Here is a 21038-nt window from a genome sequence, read left to right as displayed (position 1 = left end):
TAGCGCAGTCAGTGCGTGGATGAGAGACTCAAAAGATGCCACCTTTGGGGATGGGGCTGCAACTCAGTGTTAGAGAGCATCTGCTTGGCATGCAGAAGGTCTCAGGTTCATTCCCTGGCAGCATCTCCAGGTAGGGCTGGGAAAGACTCCTGCCTGAATCCTTGGAAAGCTGCTGCCAGTCAGTGCTGGGCCGGAGTGGGGGCACTGAGAGGGCGGTGGAATGTATGTGGGGAGGGCGCCGGGTTTTGAGCAGAATGGGTAATTAAGGGTGGAAGTTGGGGCACAGGGGTGTTGCGTGGGTGGGGCGCACTGGGAATATGCCCTGTTGCCCTGTGGGCCAGTCGGAGTCTAAGTCAGTGTAGGCAATACTGAGCCAGATGGACCCACGGCCTGACCGTAAGGCAGCTTCCTCTGTACCTTGGATTTCTCCTCTTAAACTGCAGCTTTCCTTCTGAGTTCTTGCATCCTCACAACTCGAGGCAATTGGTTCTTCGAGGACTCCCAAGACATTCAGATTATAATGGAGCCGGAAAAGCCATTCGTGGGAGGGAACATCACTCTAATACCAGAGTTTAATGTCACGTGGTGCACGTCCACCTGTGACTGGTTCCTTGAAAGAGAAACCACCACCAAGATAAGAATAATTGAGTTCTTCTATGATTCTAAAAAGGAGTACACCGGGCCTGCCTACACAGGACGTGAGAGTTTAGACAGCCAATCCTGTGCCCTTCACATCAGAAATCTAACCTTCTGGGACTCTGGAACCTATTCTGTGACATGTAGAGGCCAGGTCGATTCCCTTTCCGAATCAGGTTTTGTTTATGTGGATGTCTCAGGTATGATTACTTTGTTCTTCAGTCATTCTGGCTGCTTTATGTGCCCTCAAGTTAGCTTGTCCCCTTAGCTAAGCAGGGTCTGCCCTGGTTGCATATGAATGGGAGACTAGATGTGTGAGCACTGGAAGAGATTCCCCTTAGGGGATGGGGCTGCTCTAGGAAGAGCATCTGCATGCTTGCAGGTAGGAGTGCCTCTCAGCCCTGTCTTGGAGATGCCAGGAAGGTAGGCGTGTGTGCACACACACACAAAAAAACCACTGTTCGATTCGAATATGAATCGATTTGAACCGAATCACGTTACTCCCAACTGGTTCGGTTGGACAGACTGGCTGGTCCGGTCAATTAGATCAAACCCGTTTGGGTAGTTTGGGCTACCAATATACTTGCATGCACGGAGGTCAGAACTGTTGTATCAGCAGTTCTTTTATCAGCAGTATATTCTATGCTGATAAAATTGCAATTTTATCAGCAATTATTCTAACAATTTTATCCGCAAGTATTCTGCACACCCCTAATATTTATTAATTTAGCACATTTCTATACTTCCCCGTACAAAAATCTCCAGGCAGTTGACAATTTAAAACACAACATTAAAAAACATTAATTAACGTAATTAAACCCATTTGAAATATAGATTACAACTCTAAAACTTAAAACTTTAAAAGTACAGATTAAACGCCTGATTAATAAGGTATGTCTTCAGATTTTTCTTGCATTTATTAATATAATAATAGCCTTAGCAACAGATGTTTTACAAAAAACCCGGGCGGCCTGGGAATCTTGCACAGCCCCCGAGTCACCTAAGCAGCAGCTGCACTGCACAGTCCCTCTGGAGCTTAATCAGTGGTGTTCTGCCCACTCCCAAGTTGTTCTCACAGCGCTTATTTTGCACAGTCCCAGCTGGCCTTTTGATTGCTGGTTTAGAGCATCTTGGCCTCCAAAGGCTCCTGACTGGGTCTGCAGCAGGTAAATTGCACCATCCCACGCAATATGACTCAAACTGACATTGAACCCAAATAAGATGGAGGTACTGACTGTGGGGGGTCAGGGCCCAAGAGATGGTTTAGATCTGCCTGTTGTGGATGGGGTTACACTCCCTCGAAAGATCAGGTACGTCGCTTGGGAGTGTTCCTGGACCCAAAGCTCTCCCTGGTTTCTCAGGCTGAGGCAGTGGCCAGAAGCACTTTTTATCAGCTCCAGCTGTTACACCACATACGTCCATTTCTGGAGGTGAATGACCGTAAAACAGTGGTACATATGCTGGTAACCTCCAGGCTTGACTACTGTAATGAACTCTTCGTGGGGCTGCCTTTCTACATAGTCCGGAAACTACAACTGGTACAGAAAGCAGCAGCCAGATTGGTTGCCAACACAAAGGGACCACACAACACCGGTTTTAAAAGAGCTGCACTGGCTGCCTATATGTTTCCGGGTGAAATACGAAGTGCTGGTTATTATCTCTAAAGCCCTTAACGGCTTGGGACCAGGCTATTTAAGAGAGTGCCTCTTTTGTCATAACACACCCTGCCACTTGTTATGATCTTCTGTAGAGGTCTGGTTACAGTTGCCACCAGCTCATCTAATGGTGACTCAGGACCAGGCTTTCTCTGTGGCTGCCCCAGGGCTTTGGAATATGCTCCCTGCTGAAATAAGAACATCTCCTTTGCTATTTGTTTTCAGGAAGACCCTCAAGACTCACCTGTTCTCGCAGGCTTTTAATGAGAATTATTTTTTAAAAATTGTTTTAATAACTGTTTTATGCTGTTGTTTTTATTGTGTTTCATGTATTTTAATCTGTGTTGACTTTTAAATATTGTTTCAAATTTTATACACTGCCTAGCTATGTACATATCAGGTGGTACCAAAATATGATAAATTAATTTAAAAAACATGGACAAACGTAGGAAGCTGCATACTCTTAATCAGACCATTGGTCCATCTAGCACAGTACTGTCCACTCTGACTGGCACAGTCCTCCAGAAGTCTTTTACAGCCCTCTAAGCAGCAATATAGGAAGATGCTGAAAGGCATCATCTCATACTGCGTGGGAAAAGGCAATGGTCAACCCCTCCTGTATTCTACCCAAGAAAACCACAGGGCTCTGTGGATGCCGGGAGTCGAAATTGACTTGACGGCACACTTTACCTTTAATCTAGGAGTGTGCAAACCTGGCTCTCCAGCTATTGTGGAGGGCCACCTTTGTGGCTGGGGATGATGGGAGTTGTAGTCCAACAATAGCTGGAGGGCCAAATCTGCCCAGCCCACCCCTGCTCTAAACTGAGATTCTCCACTGGAAATTATCCAGATTCTCCACTAATCTGAGATTCTCCCCTGCTAACTGGGCAAAGATGCACCTCTTACAAAGCCAGCAACTGGTCCTATCCATCTCCAGCACAGCACCTCCAGTGACTGTTGTTGGTGTCTATCTTATGTTTCTTTTTAGATTGTGAGTCCTTTGGGGACGGGGTCCATCTTATGTATGTATTTATTTACTTTCTCTCAGTGTAAACAACTTTTTTTGAAAAACACTATCTACATGTTTGTTGTTGTTGAAAGTGGGGAGATCTGCCGTGTCTGCCCCTATCCAATGTAACCTTTTCAGCCATCGATTGCATGCTCCCAACTAAGGTTAAGGACAGCCCAAAATAACTGTCTCTGCCTTGAAAAACCCACAGAACCCACTGCTGACCATCAGCTCTGTGTCTCCATATATGCACTATTATATGGATGCCAAAGTAATTCCCATGGCAGATTTCCACTGCAGAAATCCTCTTAAAACAATGCATAACTGTATCACAGAATCAGTTCCTTCACCGTATATAACAACTACATTATCTCCTTTTCACACATAGTCTGTATTCCCCTTGTTTGGACAAGGGGGAAATCTGGTCTTGAAATTCTAAAGTTCTAAACAGATCCTTTCCTAACCAGAGGAAATATTATGTGCCACAAGAATTAACCAGGTGGAGCTGGTTGAATCCTTGTCCCATTAAAGCAGGCTTCCCAAGCTTGGCTTCCCTGTTGCTGGACTACAACTCCCATCATTCCCCACCACAAAGTGGCCGGGGATGATGGGAGTTGTAGTCCAATGACATCTGGAAAACCCCTACTCTAAACCAAGGATGTGTCTCCGACAAGCCATACAGGAGCTCGGTTTCTCCAGCAAGTCCCTCTATGTTTTGAATGAGGCTTTGGTCTAGGTTAATACAAACCTTTCATGAGAAGATCAGTGTTCTAACAATATATTTTCAGGTCGTCCTTGGAAACTGTCTATTGAAGCCATCTATGGGATGCTCTGTGGGCTCTGGCTTGTGATCTCTGTGATTGGGACCCCACTGTGTTTCCTTCTCTGTGAGTAATGCACCAGAGGCCTTCTGGGACTCTGGGGTTCTGTTCTGTTTCCAATTATAAGGTAGGAATGGGGAAGATAAAAAATATTCTGCCTCATCATACACTAAAGGCAGCTTGCAGAAAGGAAAAGGAAAGGGAAAAGCGGGGGGCAGGGGAGGAAAGGAAAAGCAGAATCCAGCCAGACATAAGCACTTTCAGGCCCCATCCGATTTCAGTAGAAGAGGGTCAGCCTTATATCCCTCCCAATGAAATGGACAGGACTAAAACATGCTTCACTCTGCTTGGATTGTAATGTGCCCAAACACATTCAAAAGGACACATTAAGTATCTGAGCTCTGTACACCTTACTGAAGACAAAAAGGGAGAGAGATTGACAAAAAGCTCATGCCCCAAGCCATGGGGCTGGCACAGAAAAGGCCGTGCTGTTTCTCCCAACTGAGTGTAGTTTCCTTCAAGTGGGAAGTTGATCAGGGTTTTTCTGCTGGCATGCTGTGAGCGGGTGGGAGGCAGGCAGGCTCGCGGTTGCTGAATCTGAAATCAACAATTCTGGAACCCAGACAAGGCATTCAGCTGAAGGCAATTAAAAGCCATTTATAAATTTACAGTCTAATCTGTTGGTTGAGCAGATGTGTTTTAAAGGTCTTTTAAAATGCTGCCAGAGATGGGAAGGCTCTGATTTCAGCAGGAAATGCATTCCAAAGCCAAAGGGGGGAAATCTAGAACTGTGCACACTGGATTTCCTCCAGAAGCCCTGGTAGTCCTTCCTGCCTTCTCCCTGGGCTGGCCAGCTGGTCTTAGGAGCAAGGCTGAGATGCCCAGTTCAAAAATTTGATACCCTGTCTTATCTCACAGGACTGGGCAGTGTTCCCTCTAACAGGGATTCCCAGATGTTGTTGACTACAACTCCCAGCATTCCCAGCTGTGATGGCCTTTGTCTGGGGATTACTATTTCATTTTCATTTTTTTATATCCCACTCTTCCTCCAAGGAGCTCAGATCGGTGTACTACATACTTAAGTTTCTCCTCACAACAACCCTGTGAAGTAGGTTAGGCTGAGAGAGAAGTGACTGACTGGCCCAGAGTCACCCAGCAAGTCTCATGGCTGAATGGGGATTTGAATTATGGGAGTTGTAGTCAACAACATCTGGGAATCCCTGTTAGAGGAAACACTGGCACCGGGCCAGGGGCATAAAATGATGGTGGTCAGACCAAGGTAGGGCCTGAGCCTTAGAAATGGATTTGATTTCCATCATGATTCTTCCTCCAGATTCTTTAAATGTGAATAACAAAAAATCTGCAGAAATGATTTCAGCATCCTCAGTGAATAAGAAAACTCTACCATCCAGCTGAATTCACTGGTATGTGCTACTTTTTCTTTCTTTGAGTGCTCAGATTACAGGGTGTCCAGTTAGACAGTATAGAATTCCTTTGCACACAGTCTGGATAATCCATGGTCCAGGTTGGTGGGGAAGGGGGAATATTTAATTATTTATATTTATTTATATTTATTATTATTATTATTATTATTATTATTATTATTATTATTATTATTAAATATATAATTAATAAAATTTATTTGTGTTAGCCACTCCATAACAAATTGTTCTCTGAGAGGCTCACAAGAGAGGATTAAAACATATAATAAAAACACACAACACATTAAATCATAACAGACAAAAAAGATGAAAAGAAAATACAAAATACAATACAAAGCAGCTTAAAAACTCATTTTAAAATTAGTTAAAAATCAGATCAGAGCTGAAAATCAGAATTTAAAAGGCAAACAAAAAGTGAACAAAAAGGTCTTTACCTGGCATCTAAAAGAACAAAGTGACGAAGCCAGGCGAACCTCACTGGGGAGGATATTCCATAAACGGGGTGCCACCACCAAAAAGGCCCTCTCCCTGGTAGCCACCTGCCTCACCTTGTTTGGCAGGGGCACCTGGAGGAGGGCCTCTGAAGAAGTTCTTAAGGTTCGGGCTGGGACATAGGGGCAAGGCACTCTCTCAGGTAACCTGGTCCCAAGCCATTTAGGGCTTTGATACTCACTCAGTGCCACCTTTGCTCCCTTTTTCAGGAGGAAGAAAGATGAAGGATCAGGGACCTCTGCTTACCTGATGTCTCTGCTTGGTAGGGGAAGAGATGTCAAGCGTGGCCTAGATCTAAGAGCATCTTCCTCCTTCTCCCGAATCATCTCCAGCCCCTGACTTATTTTGTTTCTTTTAAATAATAACGGCTCCTTTCCTTCCATGTCCAGTGACATCAGGGACTAGTATCTTCACCCTCAAGACTTCAAATGTGAAACAGCTTCTTTGTCTTTATTTAGATTCTTTTATTTAGGAAGTCCCTCTGCCCATGCACTAATGAAATTGCTGCACGGATTGGCAGGAACTTGGATGACTGTGCATTGTGCCATCAAGTGATGAGGCAAGAGAGGCCTCCTGTGGCTTTCCTGCCTCTGGCACCAACATGCCTCTTAGCCTATCCCTTCATCATTGCTTTGCTTTCTGGTCTTCTTCCCCATTCACCCTAAGAAGGTGCTTTAGATCAGAGATTCTCAACGTTGGGTCCCCAGATGTTATTGGACTTCAACTCCCATAATCCCCAACCAAAGGCAACTGGGGCTGGGGATTATGGGAGTTGAAGTTCAATCACATCTGAGGACCCAACATTGAGAATTCCTGCTTTAGATAGGTCTGTGTGTGGTCTGTCTACCCTCTGGCATCACCTCAGAAGAGCACCTCTCCTGGATCTCAGCTCAAATACAAAGCTTTGCAGTGGACTGGGCATCTTTGGGGTGTATAAGTTCTATTCAAGACATTATGGTGGAAATGGATATGTCTGTACACTCACAGATTTTGTGGTGTGACTGTCCTTGTGTTCATTTTAAGGGTGAAGCTGGGTATAGGGCTCACCAAGTGCATGGTGAGAAAGGAAGCAGAATTTTGTGTCTGTGTTCAACATAACATGTGAATAACTGTACTTGGGTCCAGATCTGGACCGGTGTACACTGTACACTTGCTGTACAAGTTTTGAATGTTGTGTGTGAATAAAGCTTCTGTCTAATCTCCCCTGAACCACCACCACCTGAGGCATCATAATCTACAATGTCTTCACTATTATTTCTAGACAAGCATGGACCCGCAACAAAATATTGCAGTATATTCATTTCATAGGCAGATTTTAGTGTCGTCGTCCGCCATTTTCTTCAAAGGTGCACCTAGCTAATTTTGGAGCCTGGACGTAAAGGCCTTTGGAAACCCACATCCCCTGAAAATTAAACATCATCATCATCATGTTCAGCTGGGTGACCACACCACCCGGGATAAACTAAAGAGGATTTGGGAGCCCTCGGGCTTTGGTCCAGAAGTCCAGAGGTAAGACTGCCACTGGAGGGGGTGCTTCGAGTTCTTTTTCAAACCCCTTTGCCCTCAGAAACATAAAGCGGTGAAATGGCTGGTGAGAAAACAAAAGAGTTTTAGATACTTTCCCCCCAGAAACAGAAGGGGCTGTGACTGCATGAGCAAGTATCCTTCAAGCAGAGAAATGTCCCACTCTTTCTGTTCAGGGCCTCCTTCCATTCCCTTAGAGTCCCATTAGCTTAGCCCCTCGGCTTGTCTGTTAACTGCTAGCCCAGAAGCATTCTGTCCCATTGACTAAATGGGGGCAATTTGGGGGGTGGCCCCCTTATTATTATAATTATAATTATTTCTATTTCTATGCCGCCCTTCCAAAAATGGCTCAGGGTGGCTTTTAGAGGTTGCTTTTGTTTTGTCAAATGTTTTAAACACAGACACATCTGCGGGTCACCCAGAGTCTGCTAGTACAGTACTAGACTCCTAAATAAAAAAGGTTGCAGAAGTGCCGTCAGTCTGTTATTTATTTATTACTCACAGAGCATCTGCAGTTACAAGGCGCTCTGCAAGCAAGGGTTCAAGAGGGACAGGCTGTGCCTAGAGGCTTCGCCATCCGTTTTTCCATTCGTGGCGAGGCTGTGGGGCACACCAAGGATGCTGTTGCCCTGGAACATCTGGAGCCATAACCAAGAAGAGAGCTTTTGAGCATGTGCAGAGTGGATTGCCCTCCGGTACTACATGACTCAAATATTCTCCCCACAAGCCAAGGGTGAGGGGGGGGGGGGCTTTCCAGGCAAACTAGAGGCTTGTTCGATCGTGCTCTTTCTATTGGAAATGAAGCCCCGTGCCGCTCTGTCATTCCTTTGTCTGTCTTTCAGTGTACCCACCTGTCCGTTCAGAAAACTGCCCAGGAATATTCTGTCAGTCTTCGCTGCCGATTCTAGCAGGCGACGTTAGGGGCATAGCTACAACTGAACAAGAGAGTGGGGGGGCGGGATCATGTCCCTGCTGGGCCCCTGAAGGGCGGCAGCACCCTTATCCAGATGTTTCCCGGGGCTGACGCTGCTGGGTGCCGCCCTTAGCCTTAAGGGCCGTGGATGGAAGGGGAGGCGAGGCCTTCAGGAACAAGGGCTCTACTCAGCTCAGTGGTGGGGCGCTTGCATCTGCTCCAGGAAGGGATGCGAAAGACGCTTGCTAGGAGGAGGAGCCCCCTGGAAAGTGATGCTGGAAGTCCTCCTCCTGCGGAGCTGCACAGAACGGGGGAGGCTGTGGGTGAGCCTGGTGCCCCTCAGATGCCGAGATGGCCAGACCCACCTCCTGGGCCTCTCCATCATCGCCTCCGACCACAGGGCAAGAGAGAGTCCTCCGCGGCGTGGGCTTGCCCCACCCAGCGACCTCTTTGGCCCCTCCGGTGGGCCCAGCAAGGCGTCTTCCTTCCGCTAGCTTAGAGTGAGAGGCGGCGAAAGGAACCAACAAAGTCCGGCCCCCGCGGCGGGAGGAGGGCACTTTCCACCCACCCCGTAGGATCGGAGGCTGTCGCTGGCACAAGCAGTCTCCAAGTCTCAGGGGTTGGCAAGCTGAGAGAGAGAGAGGAGGGAAGGGACCCAGGAGTCCGGCTGAGGAAAGCCCACTATGGGGAGGCAGGGGGAGCCTCTGAGGCGCGCTTGGTTGCCGCCCCTGCGGTGGAGGAGTTCGTGGCCGGCAACGCTCCTAGCAGGTGAGAGGGATCGGGACCCTGCGCGGGGTGGGGGGAGACCTGGAGTATGTGCCTGTGTTGGGGAGTTGGAGGGACTTACGTGAGTAGTGAATAGATGTCACATCCTCTATGTGATCTCGCCTGTTCGGAGTTCTCTGTGCCTACTACTCAGTTACTAGTTCACTAATACAGCTACTCGAAAGAGGCTCTGATCCTCCCACTGGTGGTCATATGGGCTACTGTGGTCATTCAAAAGGAACCTGCCCGAAGTCTCTTTCCTTCTGCCTAGAGGTGCTTCTCTTCCTTGGTTCCCTGCTGTGCGGAGCTTAAAACAAGCCCCGCATCCCTCCCTCCCTCCCTCCCTCCCTCCCTCCTACCTACCAGCTACAGACTTCAATGAAAGTTGTGTGTGTACACAAAAAGTTTGCAAATCACGCAAGAGAGGCGCTTCTCTCGCACAGCCTGGTAAGATTCTTCTAATTGCTGGTAAGAGTCATTGAGGTCCATGGGATGAAGAAGCTTGCACAATTGCCACTTTGGGGTAAAAGATTGCTCAAAGTGGAACTATTCAATTCATCCGGCATATGTTTCCTAAGAAACTTTGCTGTGCAGGCTCCACGGTCTTTACTGTGATGAATCATGCATGCTCAGGGGCACAGCAAGGTTGGAGTGGGCCCAGAGACAAGATTTTAAAATGCCCCCCCCGCCACTGAAACTCAGCTCATGAAGTAAAGAAATCTTAAATGAAGCTGAATAGTGGTAACAAAAAGCATAGTGAAATTATCTATCTATCTATCTCCTATGTGCCACAATTGAACATCATCCTAAATTATTTTTTTAAAGGTTTTGTAAATTGTGGACGAGGCAAATCATTTAATGGTACTAGAGAAAGACATGCTGTTCTGGTAGCTCCGGATCTTAACACACATCAATTTTGGAGGATGAATACAACTGAAGGAACCCCGGGCGGGTGCGTGGCTGGGGGAGTCAGTCATGTGACTTGTCTCTGTGGGCCCCCCCAAGGTAGTGGGCCCCCAGACAACTGTCTCCCCTTGCCCTATTATAGTTGCGCCCCTGTGGGTGCTACAGCTTGCCGCAGGGAAGGACAAAGACCTTTTGCAGGGCACTGAACCTCCCTCGTCCAGAAATCCAGCCCTGTGACTCACACCCAACACCCAGCTTCCAAGATTTCACTAAGCATTTCCAAGCCTACCTTTGACGCCTTGAGGGCTAGTATCTTGCACCTTCCACTCAACAGCAAGTGTGTGCTTGGATTAGGCACATAGGGATTCTCAGACTTGGTTCCCCAGATGCTGTTGGATTGTTTGCTCCTCCCATCATTCCCAGCCATAAGGGCCAACAGCATCTGGGAAACCAAGTTTGAGAATCCCTGGATTAGGGGGGCTCTGAAAATGTGGCCCAAACAGCTTCCTCTGCTTCCTGGGCTCCTAGCTTGGATGACACTCAAGTCTGGAAGCAGCAGAGCAGGAAGCTGCTTCGTGGACAGGTCTCTGGTCTGGGGCTCCTCTTTCTCTCAAATCTCACAGTCTGTAGTAAATGCAGTTTTGAAAGAACTGAGTGGTCCCCGGAAGCAAATGGACAATTCTTTGAGTCCCTACAAGAGCAGTAGTTGGGGGGCTGCTGATTCCACAGAAAAGGACTTCTGCCCAGAGTTGCCCCATCCCAGCAGGATGTGGGCTACTCTTTCAAGGAATGAAAATCTAGCACCGGAAGTCAACACTGATTGCTGCATCAGGATTGCAACATACTGAGTTGGTCCTGAAACTGGGCCCTTACACAAGACCCCACGCCCTTCCTCTTTCAAAGGAATAACTTTCCCTCTTTGTGCTCCTTCTGACATGAAACACGGCCATGATCCAGTCTGGTTGTTTCAAAGTTCCACTGACCCTGGCATACACTCAGGCCAGGTTCTCACAAACAGCAGATGAAGTGGCAAAGCTGCATCTGGCTTGTTGCACTTCAGACTGCAGGTGGGTTGAATGTCCTCCTCCCTGCAAATAAGAACTCCATCCACAGAGAAGGTGGTGTTATAGTAGGGACTTCAGTTGTCATTTGGTATCAGTGTTGCTTATCGTCACTCTTCTCAATACAAACTGTGACATTCCTGGTGTTCCTTGGAGATGCTTTCTGGCTCTCCTTTTAGCCTGGCACAACAGGAGTATCTTGGATTTGATGGTTGACTGATTACTGGAACTTTACCACTGGGTCTAAACCCACCCTAAAAACATGGAGAAATCAGTAGCTGTCTCCATCTCCTGACTAAAGAGCAAGAGGGCTCATGTACTGAGGGGAAATAGCTCAAACTGGGGTACTGAATGAAACCCTGCCAGCCAGCCAGTCCCTTGATGGGTTCCCAGTAACTTGGCTGAAAGGAGACCTCCAGCCCCAGAAGCAGATAAAGTGTGCCAGCCAGTGTTGACTCCTGGAGACCACAGAGCCCTGTGGTTTTCTTTTGGTAGAATACAGGAAGGGTTTGCCATTGCCTCCTCCCGCGCAGTGTGAGATGATGCCTTTCAGCATCTTCTTATATTGCTGCTGCCCGATATAGGAGTTCCCATAGTCTGGGAAACACACCAGCAGGGATTTGAACTGGCAACCTCATGCTTACTAGACAAGTCATTTCCCCACTGTGCCACTAGGTGGCTTAGCCTCAGAGGCAAGATGCCTCTGAATATCAGTTGCAGGGGAGCAACAGTAGCAGAGATGGCATGCCCTCAACTCTTGCCTGTGGGCTCCTTAGAGTCATCTGGTGGGCCACTATGTGACACAGAATGCTGGACTAGATAGGCCTTGGGCCTGATCCAGCAGGGCTGCTCTTATGTTCTTATGATGGCAGGGGCATAGCAAGATTGGCGTGGGCCCAGATACAAGATTTTAAAATTCCCCCCCCCCCCCGCACTGAAGCTCAGCTCATGAAGTAAAGAAATCTTAAATGAAGCTGAATAGTGGAAACAAAAAGCAGAGTAAAATTAGATAGATAGATAGATAGATAGATAGATATAATCACCTATGTGCCACAATAGAATATCATCTTAAATTGTTTTTTAAAAGGTTTTGTAAATTGTGGATGATGCAAGTCATGTAATGGTACTAGAGAAAGACATGCTGTTCTGGTAGCTCCTGCTCTTAACACTCACATCAATTTTGGAGGATGAATACAACTGAAGGAAGCCTGGGCGGGTGCATGGCTGGGGGAGTCAGTCATGTGACTTGCCTCTGGGGGGCCCCCCAAGGCAGTGGGCCCCCAGACAACTGTCTCCCCTTGCCCTATTATAGTTATGCCCCTGTATGGTGGAGGCATGTGCACAGATAACATTAGTCAAAAAAAGCCCCAGATTTGTCCACAAAAAATTATTTAATATTTTAGGTTTATCAGTATAAACCAATAGCACAGATTTGTAGTCAAGTACATCATGTTGGCCTTATATTTGCCCTAGTTGCTATAAATTACCCAGCAAGTTACCCCATCATTACTGGCTATTGAAGATCCAAAGCAAAAGGCTGCCATTTTGAGAAAAGCCCCCTCCGCCATCTTGGAAGTAGATGCCATGTGGGATCCCATCCTGCCAACTTTGGTCTGAGGAACCCTCAACAAGAGTTTTGCCAGTGGGGAAAAAGTAGTGGTGAAAATGATCTGAGAATTTGATTTAGGAAGGCCAAGGGGACCCATTTCTTTGCATCAGGCATATGGGAAGACAACTCTGGGTTTCTTCTGTCAGAGCACATTCAGCATCGGCGGGGAAACAACTACGACTGCGATGGATATTTTAATACTGTTTTTGTTTTTCAGCAAAAGTTCTCAGAGCAGTTTATGCAGAAATATACATATACAATATAAATAAAACGATTCCCAGCTTCTCAAAGGGCTCAAAGTCTTAAGAAGGTCTGCAAATTGTAGCTGCGTGTATCCTTGACCCTCAGATAAGAAATTAGTATACCCAAAATACAGATTCATGGAGGATTGTGTGTGATTCTGATCATCTGGGCATTCTCTGTAGTCATTCCTAGACTATGGAATGCTCTCCCTATATGAACCTACCTGTTAAAAATGATGCTTAAGTTGGGGGGCGGGCGGAGGACAAGCTCCAAAGACCTTTAGGTCCAGTCTAGGCTCCAGATTTACCTAGATGCACCTCTGCTCTCTCCTTCCTTCCTTCCCTCCCCCCCACCCCACCCTCCTCGTACTGCAGCCTCCATCCTGAGTTCCATCCTGCTGCCTCCTCCAGCCACTGGACTCTCTGTCATTCGGAAGCCTGAACATCCAGTAGAAGGAGGGAACGTCACCCTAACGCCACAAGGATTCTCGGGTTCATTCATTAGCTGTGCCTGGTACAGTGGTGGGGGGGCAACAGAGCAGTCGAAGCAGATCATCATCTATTACCCACTTCCATCTCCTCGGCAGGACAATGGAGCTGCCTACACTGGGCGGGAGACCAGTGACCCAACCTGCTCCCTTCGGATCTCCAATTTAACGCTCCGTGACTCTGGAGAATATACAGTGAAGGTGCAGAAACAGGACGATTTCGTGAAAGGCTCGCGTCCGACAGAGGGAAAAACGAGGGCAACCCTCCAGGTCTCAGGTCTGATGATGATGCGCTTCTTCTTCAGCCCCTGGATGTCCTCAACGCTGTTTCTCTGGGCGCCTGGCGGAGGGCGGAGAGGCTCAGGCGGGGTTCAAATGGGAGCCCAGCCCAGCCGCGAGCTGTCTTGGAGGGGGAGCCCCGGCGCCGCGGACGGAGGAGGCAGCGGCGGCAGCGTCTCGGCGCTCCAGCCAGAGAGTCAGGCTGGCCGCAGGGCTCACTCGGCCTCCGGGCGGGCGTGGGACTGGCCTGGCTTGCCCGACGGGCTTCCTGGAGGGAGGCAGGACGCGAGGACGCGCAGTTCGCTTTGCCTCTGCCCGGGAAGCGGCAGCCGCGCTGGAGCAAGCGAGCCCCGGCCTCTTCGCGGTTTGCTATGCTGAGCCTCCAGCCAGCGCGGAGCATTTCTTGAGGGTCACCCCCCCGAAATGCACCTTTTAAAACACAACCTCCTTTCCCCAAGCCTGGGCTCCCCACCGAAGTCTCCATTTCCTAACCCCCCCAGGTCAGTGGCTCTTCCAGGAGGAGGGGTGCTCCTGTCTTGCGACTGACTGACTGACTGCCTTGCTGGGAAGCAGCGTCGGAGACCTATAGAAAGTTGGCTTCCCTTGCAATGACTGGCCCTTAGACGGCGGTGGCCCTGTGCCTTGTGCCTTCTGAGGCGGCATGGCCAGGGCGTCTGCTTGGCATGCAGAAGGTCCCAGGTTCAGTCTCCGGCAGCATCTCCAAGCAGGGCTAGGAAAGACTCCGGCCTGAAACCTGGACTCACTGCCCTCTCTTGGAGAAGCCAGGGTGGGAACTTGGAACCTTCTGCTCTTCCCAGAGAGGGGCTCCATCCCCTGAGGGGAATCTCTTCCAGTGCTCACACATCAAGTCTCCCTTTCATATGCAACCAGGGCAGACCCTGCTTAGCTAAGGGGACAAGTCATGCTGGCTACCACCAGACCAGCTCTCTTGTCCTCTCTTATCACCTGCAGACAGACATGCAGTCAACCATTAGACATCAATCAAATACCAAAGGATCTCAAATAAACAAATCAAACACTTGGTGGATCTCTGCTCACCTGGAAAAAATTAAAATCCTCCATGGGGTGCCTTGTGGAATGAGGAGGAGCAACTTTCCAAGCTTAGAGTGTGGTGCACCCAAATGCAGTGCACCCATGTTCAGTGGAGCATGGGTTCACGGCCCACATGGAGGGGACTATAGGGACCCTCAAGGATGACCCTCTTTCTCTTCTGTGTACCAAAAACCTGCACAGACCAGATCTGCTGTGGTCCTTACAGGCCATGTTTGATGGAGATAGTAGGGATGCCATGCATGTATCCAGAGGCCATAAGAACAAGGGATAACCCTCTTTGTATTTTATGTGCAGAAAACCTGGATCTCCACAGGCCAGTCCTGAAGCCTTCAGAAGTCATGATGCCAGAGAACTCCTACGTCACCTTAAAATGCAACACCTCCAAGAGTGATGGTGTCAACGTCTTCTGGTTCAAGAATGCTGAACCCCTCCTAGCTGTTGCAGGCCTTTCGGATCGGAATCGAACCCTCAACATAACTGGTGTCTCCAAAAATGATGCAGGGACCTATACGTGTGAGGCCAGGAACCCTGTTAGCAAGGGCCTCAGCAACCCGAGTAGCATAACTGTGGCATGTGAGTAATCCCAGCCTAATTATGCTGGCACTTCCTTTCCTCCTGCTTCTGCTGTGTGTGTGTTTGTGGCAAGGAAAGCATTCCTGTTTCCGCACAGGAATTCTCGCCAGTATCCAAAATGAGAGATGCTGGGACTCAGCCCTGCCTGGAGGCTGCAAGCCCCCCCCCCTTCTTTAACCCCAGATGTGTGGATGCAGTTGGTGGTGATGAGGGAAAGAACATTGTGCATATGCTCAGGCGTGCTTGCTCCTTCATTGATATGTCAACATTTTCTAAAATTGAGCCACAGGGTTGGAAACAGCTTCCAGAGCTGCACCCCAAAGAACCCTCATTCAGATCAAACCCTGCTCCTAACCCCAGATTTCTCAGCTCTTTTGCTGGCCCAGAAATGATGCCTCTGGGGTGGTCTATAGTAGCTATGCATATAGGATGAGGCATCTCCACTTCCATCCCTCTGCCCTGATTCTAACTCCTTACCTTTCTAGATGGGCCGGATAATATCAAGTTGAACAAAGAAGGATCTATACAGCAACAATTAGGTTCAAAATTGACTCTAGGGTGTACAGTAGACTCCGTCCCTGCAACACAGTTTCATTGGTTGTTCATTAATACCCAACAGGATAAAATTGGTGGGGAGCAGCTATACAATTGAGTTAAAAACCTGAGAAGGTTTTTAACCCAAGGGATCACCTGAGGGATCAATGGAATTACACCTGCCAGGCTACCAACCCCTTTACCAACCACAGACCAGTTTTCAGGTGGGCTATGGGGTGGAGACTGCCTTGGTCGGCCTGGTGGATGATCTCCAATTGGGAATTGACAGAACAAGTGTGACTCTCTTGGTCCTTTTGGACCTCTCTGCGGCTTTTGATACTATTGACCATAGTATCCTTCTGGAGTGTCTGAGGGGGTTGGGGGTGAAAGGCACTGCTCTTCAGTGGTTCCACTCTTACCTCTGGGGCAGATTCCAGATGGTGTCCCTCGGGGCTGTATTGTCTCTGATGTTGTTTGTTTAACATCTACATGAAACCGCTGGGAGAGATCATAGGGAGATTTGGTGCAGGGTGTTATCAGTTATCAGGTTTTCTCCATGTCAACATCATCAGGAGAAGGCCTAACCTCCCTAAATGCCTGCCTGGAGGCAGTGATGGGCTGGATGAGAGGTAACAAACTGAGGCTGAATCCAGATAAGATGGAGATACTTATTGTGCAGGGTCAGAACTCAGGAGATGATTTTGATCTGCCAGTTCTGGATGGGGTCACACTTCCCCAGAAGGAACAGGTACACAGTCTGTGGGTGCTTCTAGGCACAAACCTCTTCCTGGTGTCCCAGGTTGAGGCAGTGGCCAGAGGTGCCTTCTATCAGCTTTGACTGATATGCCAGTTGTGTCCGTTTCTTGAGATAAATGACCTCAGAATAGTAGTACATCTGCTGGTCACCTCCAGACTCGATTACTGCAATGCGCTCTATGTGGGGCTGCTTTTGTACGTAGTCCGGAAACTGCAGTTGGTTCAGAATGCGACAGCCAGGTTGGTCTCTGGGTCATCTCGGAGAGACCATATCACTCCTATCTGAAAAGATCTGGTTGCTGATAGGTTTCTGGGCAAAATACAAGGTTTGGGTTATAACCTATAAAGCCCTAAACAGCTTGGACTCTGGGTATTTAAGAGAATGTCTTCTTTGCTATGAACCACACCGCCCATTGAGATCATCTGGAAAGGTTCATCTGCAGTTGCCACCTCGTCTGGTGGCTACTCAGGGACGGACCTTCTCCGTTGCTGTCCCAGGTTTCGGAACACACTTCCTGCTGAAATAAGAGCCTCCCCATCTCTTACAACTTTTAAAAGGGCAGTCAAGATGCATTTGTTCACCCGGGCTTTTAATTAGATGTTGTTTTAATTGTTTTAACATTTTTAATTGTTGTAATCTTTTAACCTTTTTATTTGTTGTTTTTATTGTTTTGTTGTAAACCGCCCAGAGACTTGCATTTTGGGCGGTATACAAATGTGTTAAATAAATGAAGTGTGAGGAGTTCAATGAATGCCATCCTTGGTGACAACAGCACATTTAAGACCCTGATGAAAATGTGCTTTCCCTTTTCCAGTTCCTGCTCCTGCTGCTCCCAGTCCTGCTCCTCTGCAAGGAATAGCCATTGCTGGGATTGTCCTTGGGCTCTTGGTTGGGGCAACGTTGATTGGAAGCCTGTTTTATTTCTTTCTCTGTGAGTAAACTTTGCAACCTGAGTGGAGCCGAGGATTTCTGGGTTCCGTTCTCAGTTATGGGGCAGAAAGGGCAATGGATGTCTGGAGCAGAAAGGGGGATGAAGGACCAGGAGGACTCCTGGGGTCTATTTTTGACTGAGGGAAGAGAATGCATCATTTCCAGTCCTCTCAAACTGTATAGACTGCTGTTGTCCATCTTGTGCTATAAAAATAAAACACACATTTCAAGCAAAAGTAATAACCTTCTGTCAGGTGACAAGATTCTCCCTCCCCGCAGGTGCCCGTGGTCGGAGTGTCAGCCCTGCTTCTGCCCAGAGTGCATCTGCTCCTTCCATGGTCTATGATAATGTTTCCCATGGTGTACAGGTGAGGTCTTGGCTGACACTTCCACTGCCACATGATCTGTACCATTTATTTTCAGCATAAGCACTAAGCAAGGCACTGTTAAGAAAACGAAAATGGGATGCAAGACCCCTGCCCCAGGGTACTTACAATCTAGGTACAGTGTATACATGAACGTATGTAGTGGTCTTCTAACTTAGTCAGACCATTGGAGCACTTACTTACAGCCCAATAAACTCCACCATTGCTGCTGGTAATGGTTAATAACCAATGAATGACCTTCAGTATCTTTTCTGTTTGATCTAGGGCAGGGTTGAGAGCTCCTCTGATCTTAACCATCCCTACCAGGTGAGTGGAGGCCCTTCGTGCTTCATCTTTCTTTCTTTTTTCCTTTTCCTTTTTCTTTTTTTGAGAGAGAGATATGACTAGGGATGTGTGATTCAAATTCAAATTTTTGACTCAAATCTGGCCAATTTGAGTGATTTGAATTTGAATCAAATCAGCCTGTTTCGAATCAAACCAATCCAAATCAAGTTGACCTTTTTTCTAAGTTTAAATCCTATGGGAGGGGGAGAGGAGGGAGGCAGAGGAGAGTCTCCTTTCATTTTTATTTTTAAAGGAAGAGGTGCCAAGGCACTGGGAAGTGCAGAGAGCACCGTGGTGGGGAGAGGGTGACCCAACCTGCCACCCCCCTGCAGCCCACCAGCCGCTGATTTTAAAAACAAGAGGCGTGGAGACACCTTTGAACCTCTCCACAGAGCAGTAACTGCAGAGCATGCACAGTGGGGAGGCAGTGACCCAACCCGCCATCCTTCCCTGCAGCCTGCTGGACGGTCACCTGACTTCTGAATGTGCAAGGAGACCATTTAAAAAGGATAGCCCAGTATTTCTTCACTAGGACACCAGAGTTTTTGTAAATCAAAACCAATCCGAATCAAATCAGCCTGTTTTGGACTGGATTTGAATTCAAATCAAAACCATGCATTTTGATTCAAATTCAAATATGTATCAAATCCTGATTTTTGTTTCACGCACATCCCTATAGCTGACCTGTACTGGTTGGGCACTCTAGAGTGACCAGATACAAAGAGGGCAAGGCTCCTGTGTTTCTGGGAGCCCCCCTGTGGCACAAGCTGCCCTTGCTGAAGATCCCCCTTGCATTTCTCAATTCTCAAAGGCACAGGAGCACTGTCCTTATTTGCATCTGGCCACCTCATATTTCTTTGTGCTGTGAAGGCCAGATTCCATGTAATCAACCTCAGATTCTCCAGTCTGTATAAAGGTATACAGATAGCAAGCCTCTGCTTTCCCTTCTCTTTGAAGAATAGAGATAACACCAACCCCTCCTGGTTTCTACCTGATGTATCTCATTTTCTTTTCAGACTTTAGAATATGGAGACCAGGCTGTATATCATGAGCTGAAGTATGAAAAAAGATGTATCCAGGAAACTCCACACTGCATCTGATTCCAGCAATATGGTTCGGCACCTGAAGGAAATCCCAGGTTTAATCCTCAGTTCTCTAACAAAAGAACCTCAGGTTTCTAGACTGGGGTGGGGGGTGGACTCTCCCTGAATCCTTGTGGAGCTGATGCCAGTTGGAAGAGACAGTTCTGGACTAGGTGGATCAATGGTCTGACTCCATAATAAAGCAGTTCTCAATGTTCATGCCTGGGAGTCTCTCTTGCAAAGGTCCTGAAAGATTTTTGTGAACTTGCTATTCCTCTGTCCTGCAGGCAGATGGCTGATTTCTGGGGAGAAGCAATGAAGCTGATGACAGGGAGGAAAAGAAGTGTTGGACCCAGATTCTCTTTTGCCCAGCCTTTCACCTGCCCCATCTCACCTGGGCAGGCCACCTGAGCTCTGAACTCAACAGGAGACCAGAGGGCTCTTCCCATCAGTGTCCTCTAAGGAAAGTTGTCGTTCCAATGTCCAAAGGACATTGTAGAACTGGAAAAGGTGCAGAAGAGGGCAACCAAGATGATCAGGGGCCTGGAGCACCTTTCTAATGAGGCAAGGCTACAACACCTGGGGCCTTTTAGTTTAAAAAAAGGGTGACGGTGGGGAGACATGATAGAGGCCTATAAAATCATGCATGGTGTGGATAAAGTGGATAGAGAGAAATTCTTCTCCCTCTCACATAAGACTAGAACCAGGGGTCATCCCATGATTGCCAGGAAATCTAGGACCAACAAACAGAAGTACTTTTTCACACAGTGCATAATCAACTTGTGGAATTCTCTGCCACAAGATGTGCTGACAGCCAACAACCTGGATGGCTTTAAGAGGGGTTTGGAGAACTTCACGAAGAAGATGTCTATCAACTGCTACTAGTTGGAAGGCTATAGGCCACCTCCAGCCTCAAAGGCAGGACGCCTCTGAGTACCAGTTGCGGGGGAGCAACAGCAGGAGAGAGGGCATGCCCTCAGCTCCTGCCTGTAGGCTCCCAGCGGCATCTGGTGGGCCACTGTGTGAAACAGGATGCTGGACTAGATGGGCCATGGGCCTGATCCAGCTGGGCTCTTCTTATGTTCTTATGAACCAGTTACCTACTCTGAAGAACGTGCCTCTTTTTCAGTCAGATAAGAACATATTTCATTGGATAGTTACTTCTGGTACCCAGAACCTTAATGCTAACGAAGAATCTGCAACAGTACTTGCAAACAGTCTGTTGATGCAACTAAAAAATACATCCATATAATTTCACCAATTTGGTATCTCATATTTTGTAGGGGAACCTAGCTACTTATATGCAGATTTGACAGAAGAGCAACTGGCCGGGGGCGGGCAGAATTACCACTTTAAAAGGTGACTCTTTGCTCAGCAGAGGATGGAGGATGTCTCCAGAAGCCACATCTCTCATTGAGAACAGCATATTTTTTTGTAGCTTGCAAGCCAGGACTCTTTGAGAAGACATTATCTTGATATTTAGCAGGGGGAGAGCAACTGTCTCTGTTCAGTCCCAGCACACCATCCCTCCATTGG

The 21038-nt window shown here is 47.8% G+C and overlaps 1 protein-coding gene across 1 annotated transcript in view; it reads left to right on the top strand.

Annotated features, from left to right (window-relative positions):
* Positions 1-8702: 8702 nt before the first annotated feature.
* LOC128332878 (uncharacterized) overlaps positions 8703-21038 on the top strand; it is a 35646-nt gene continuing 23310 nt past the window's right edge. Inside the window, exons 1-7 of the mRNA XM_053267653.1 lie at positions 8703-8815; positions 13451-13840; positions 15211-15489; positions 17595-17711; positions 17990-18078; positions 18361-18402; positions 19437-19512. Of these exons, the coding sequence (XP_053123628.1) occupies positions 8722-8815; positions 13451-13840; positions 15211-15489; positions 17595-17711; positions 17990-18078; positions 18361-18402; positions 19437-19512 (1087 nt within the window). The 5' untranslated portion in view covers positions 8703-8721. The remainder of the gene's footprint in view (positions 8816-13450; positions 13841-15210; positions 15490-17594; positions 17712-17989; positions 18079-18360; positions 18403-19436; positions 19513-21038) is intronic.

Source organism: Hemicordylus capensis, chromosome 7 (genome assembly GCF_027244095.1).
Source record: "Hemicordylus capensis ecotype Gifberg chromosome 7, rHemCap1.1.pri, whole genome shotgun sequence".
Classification (NCBI taxonomy): Eukaryota; Metazoa; Chordata; class Lepidosauria; order Squamata; family Cordylidae; genus Hemicordylus; species Hemicordylus capensis.
This window is presented reverse-complemented; position numbering and strand designations above follow the sequence as displayed.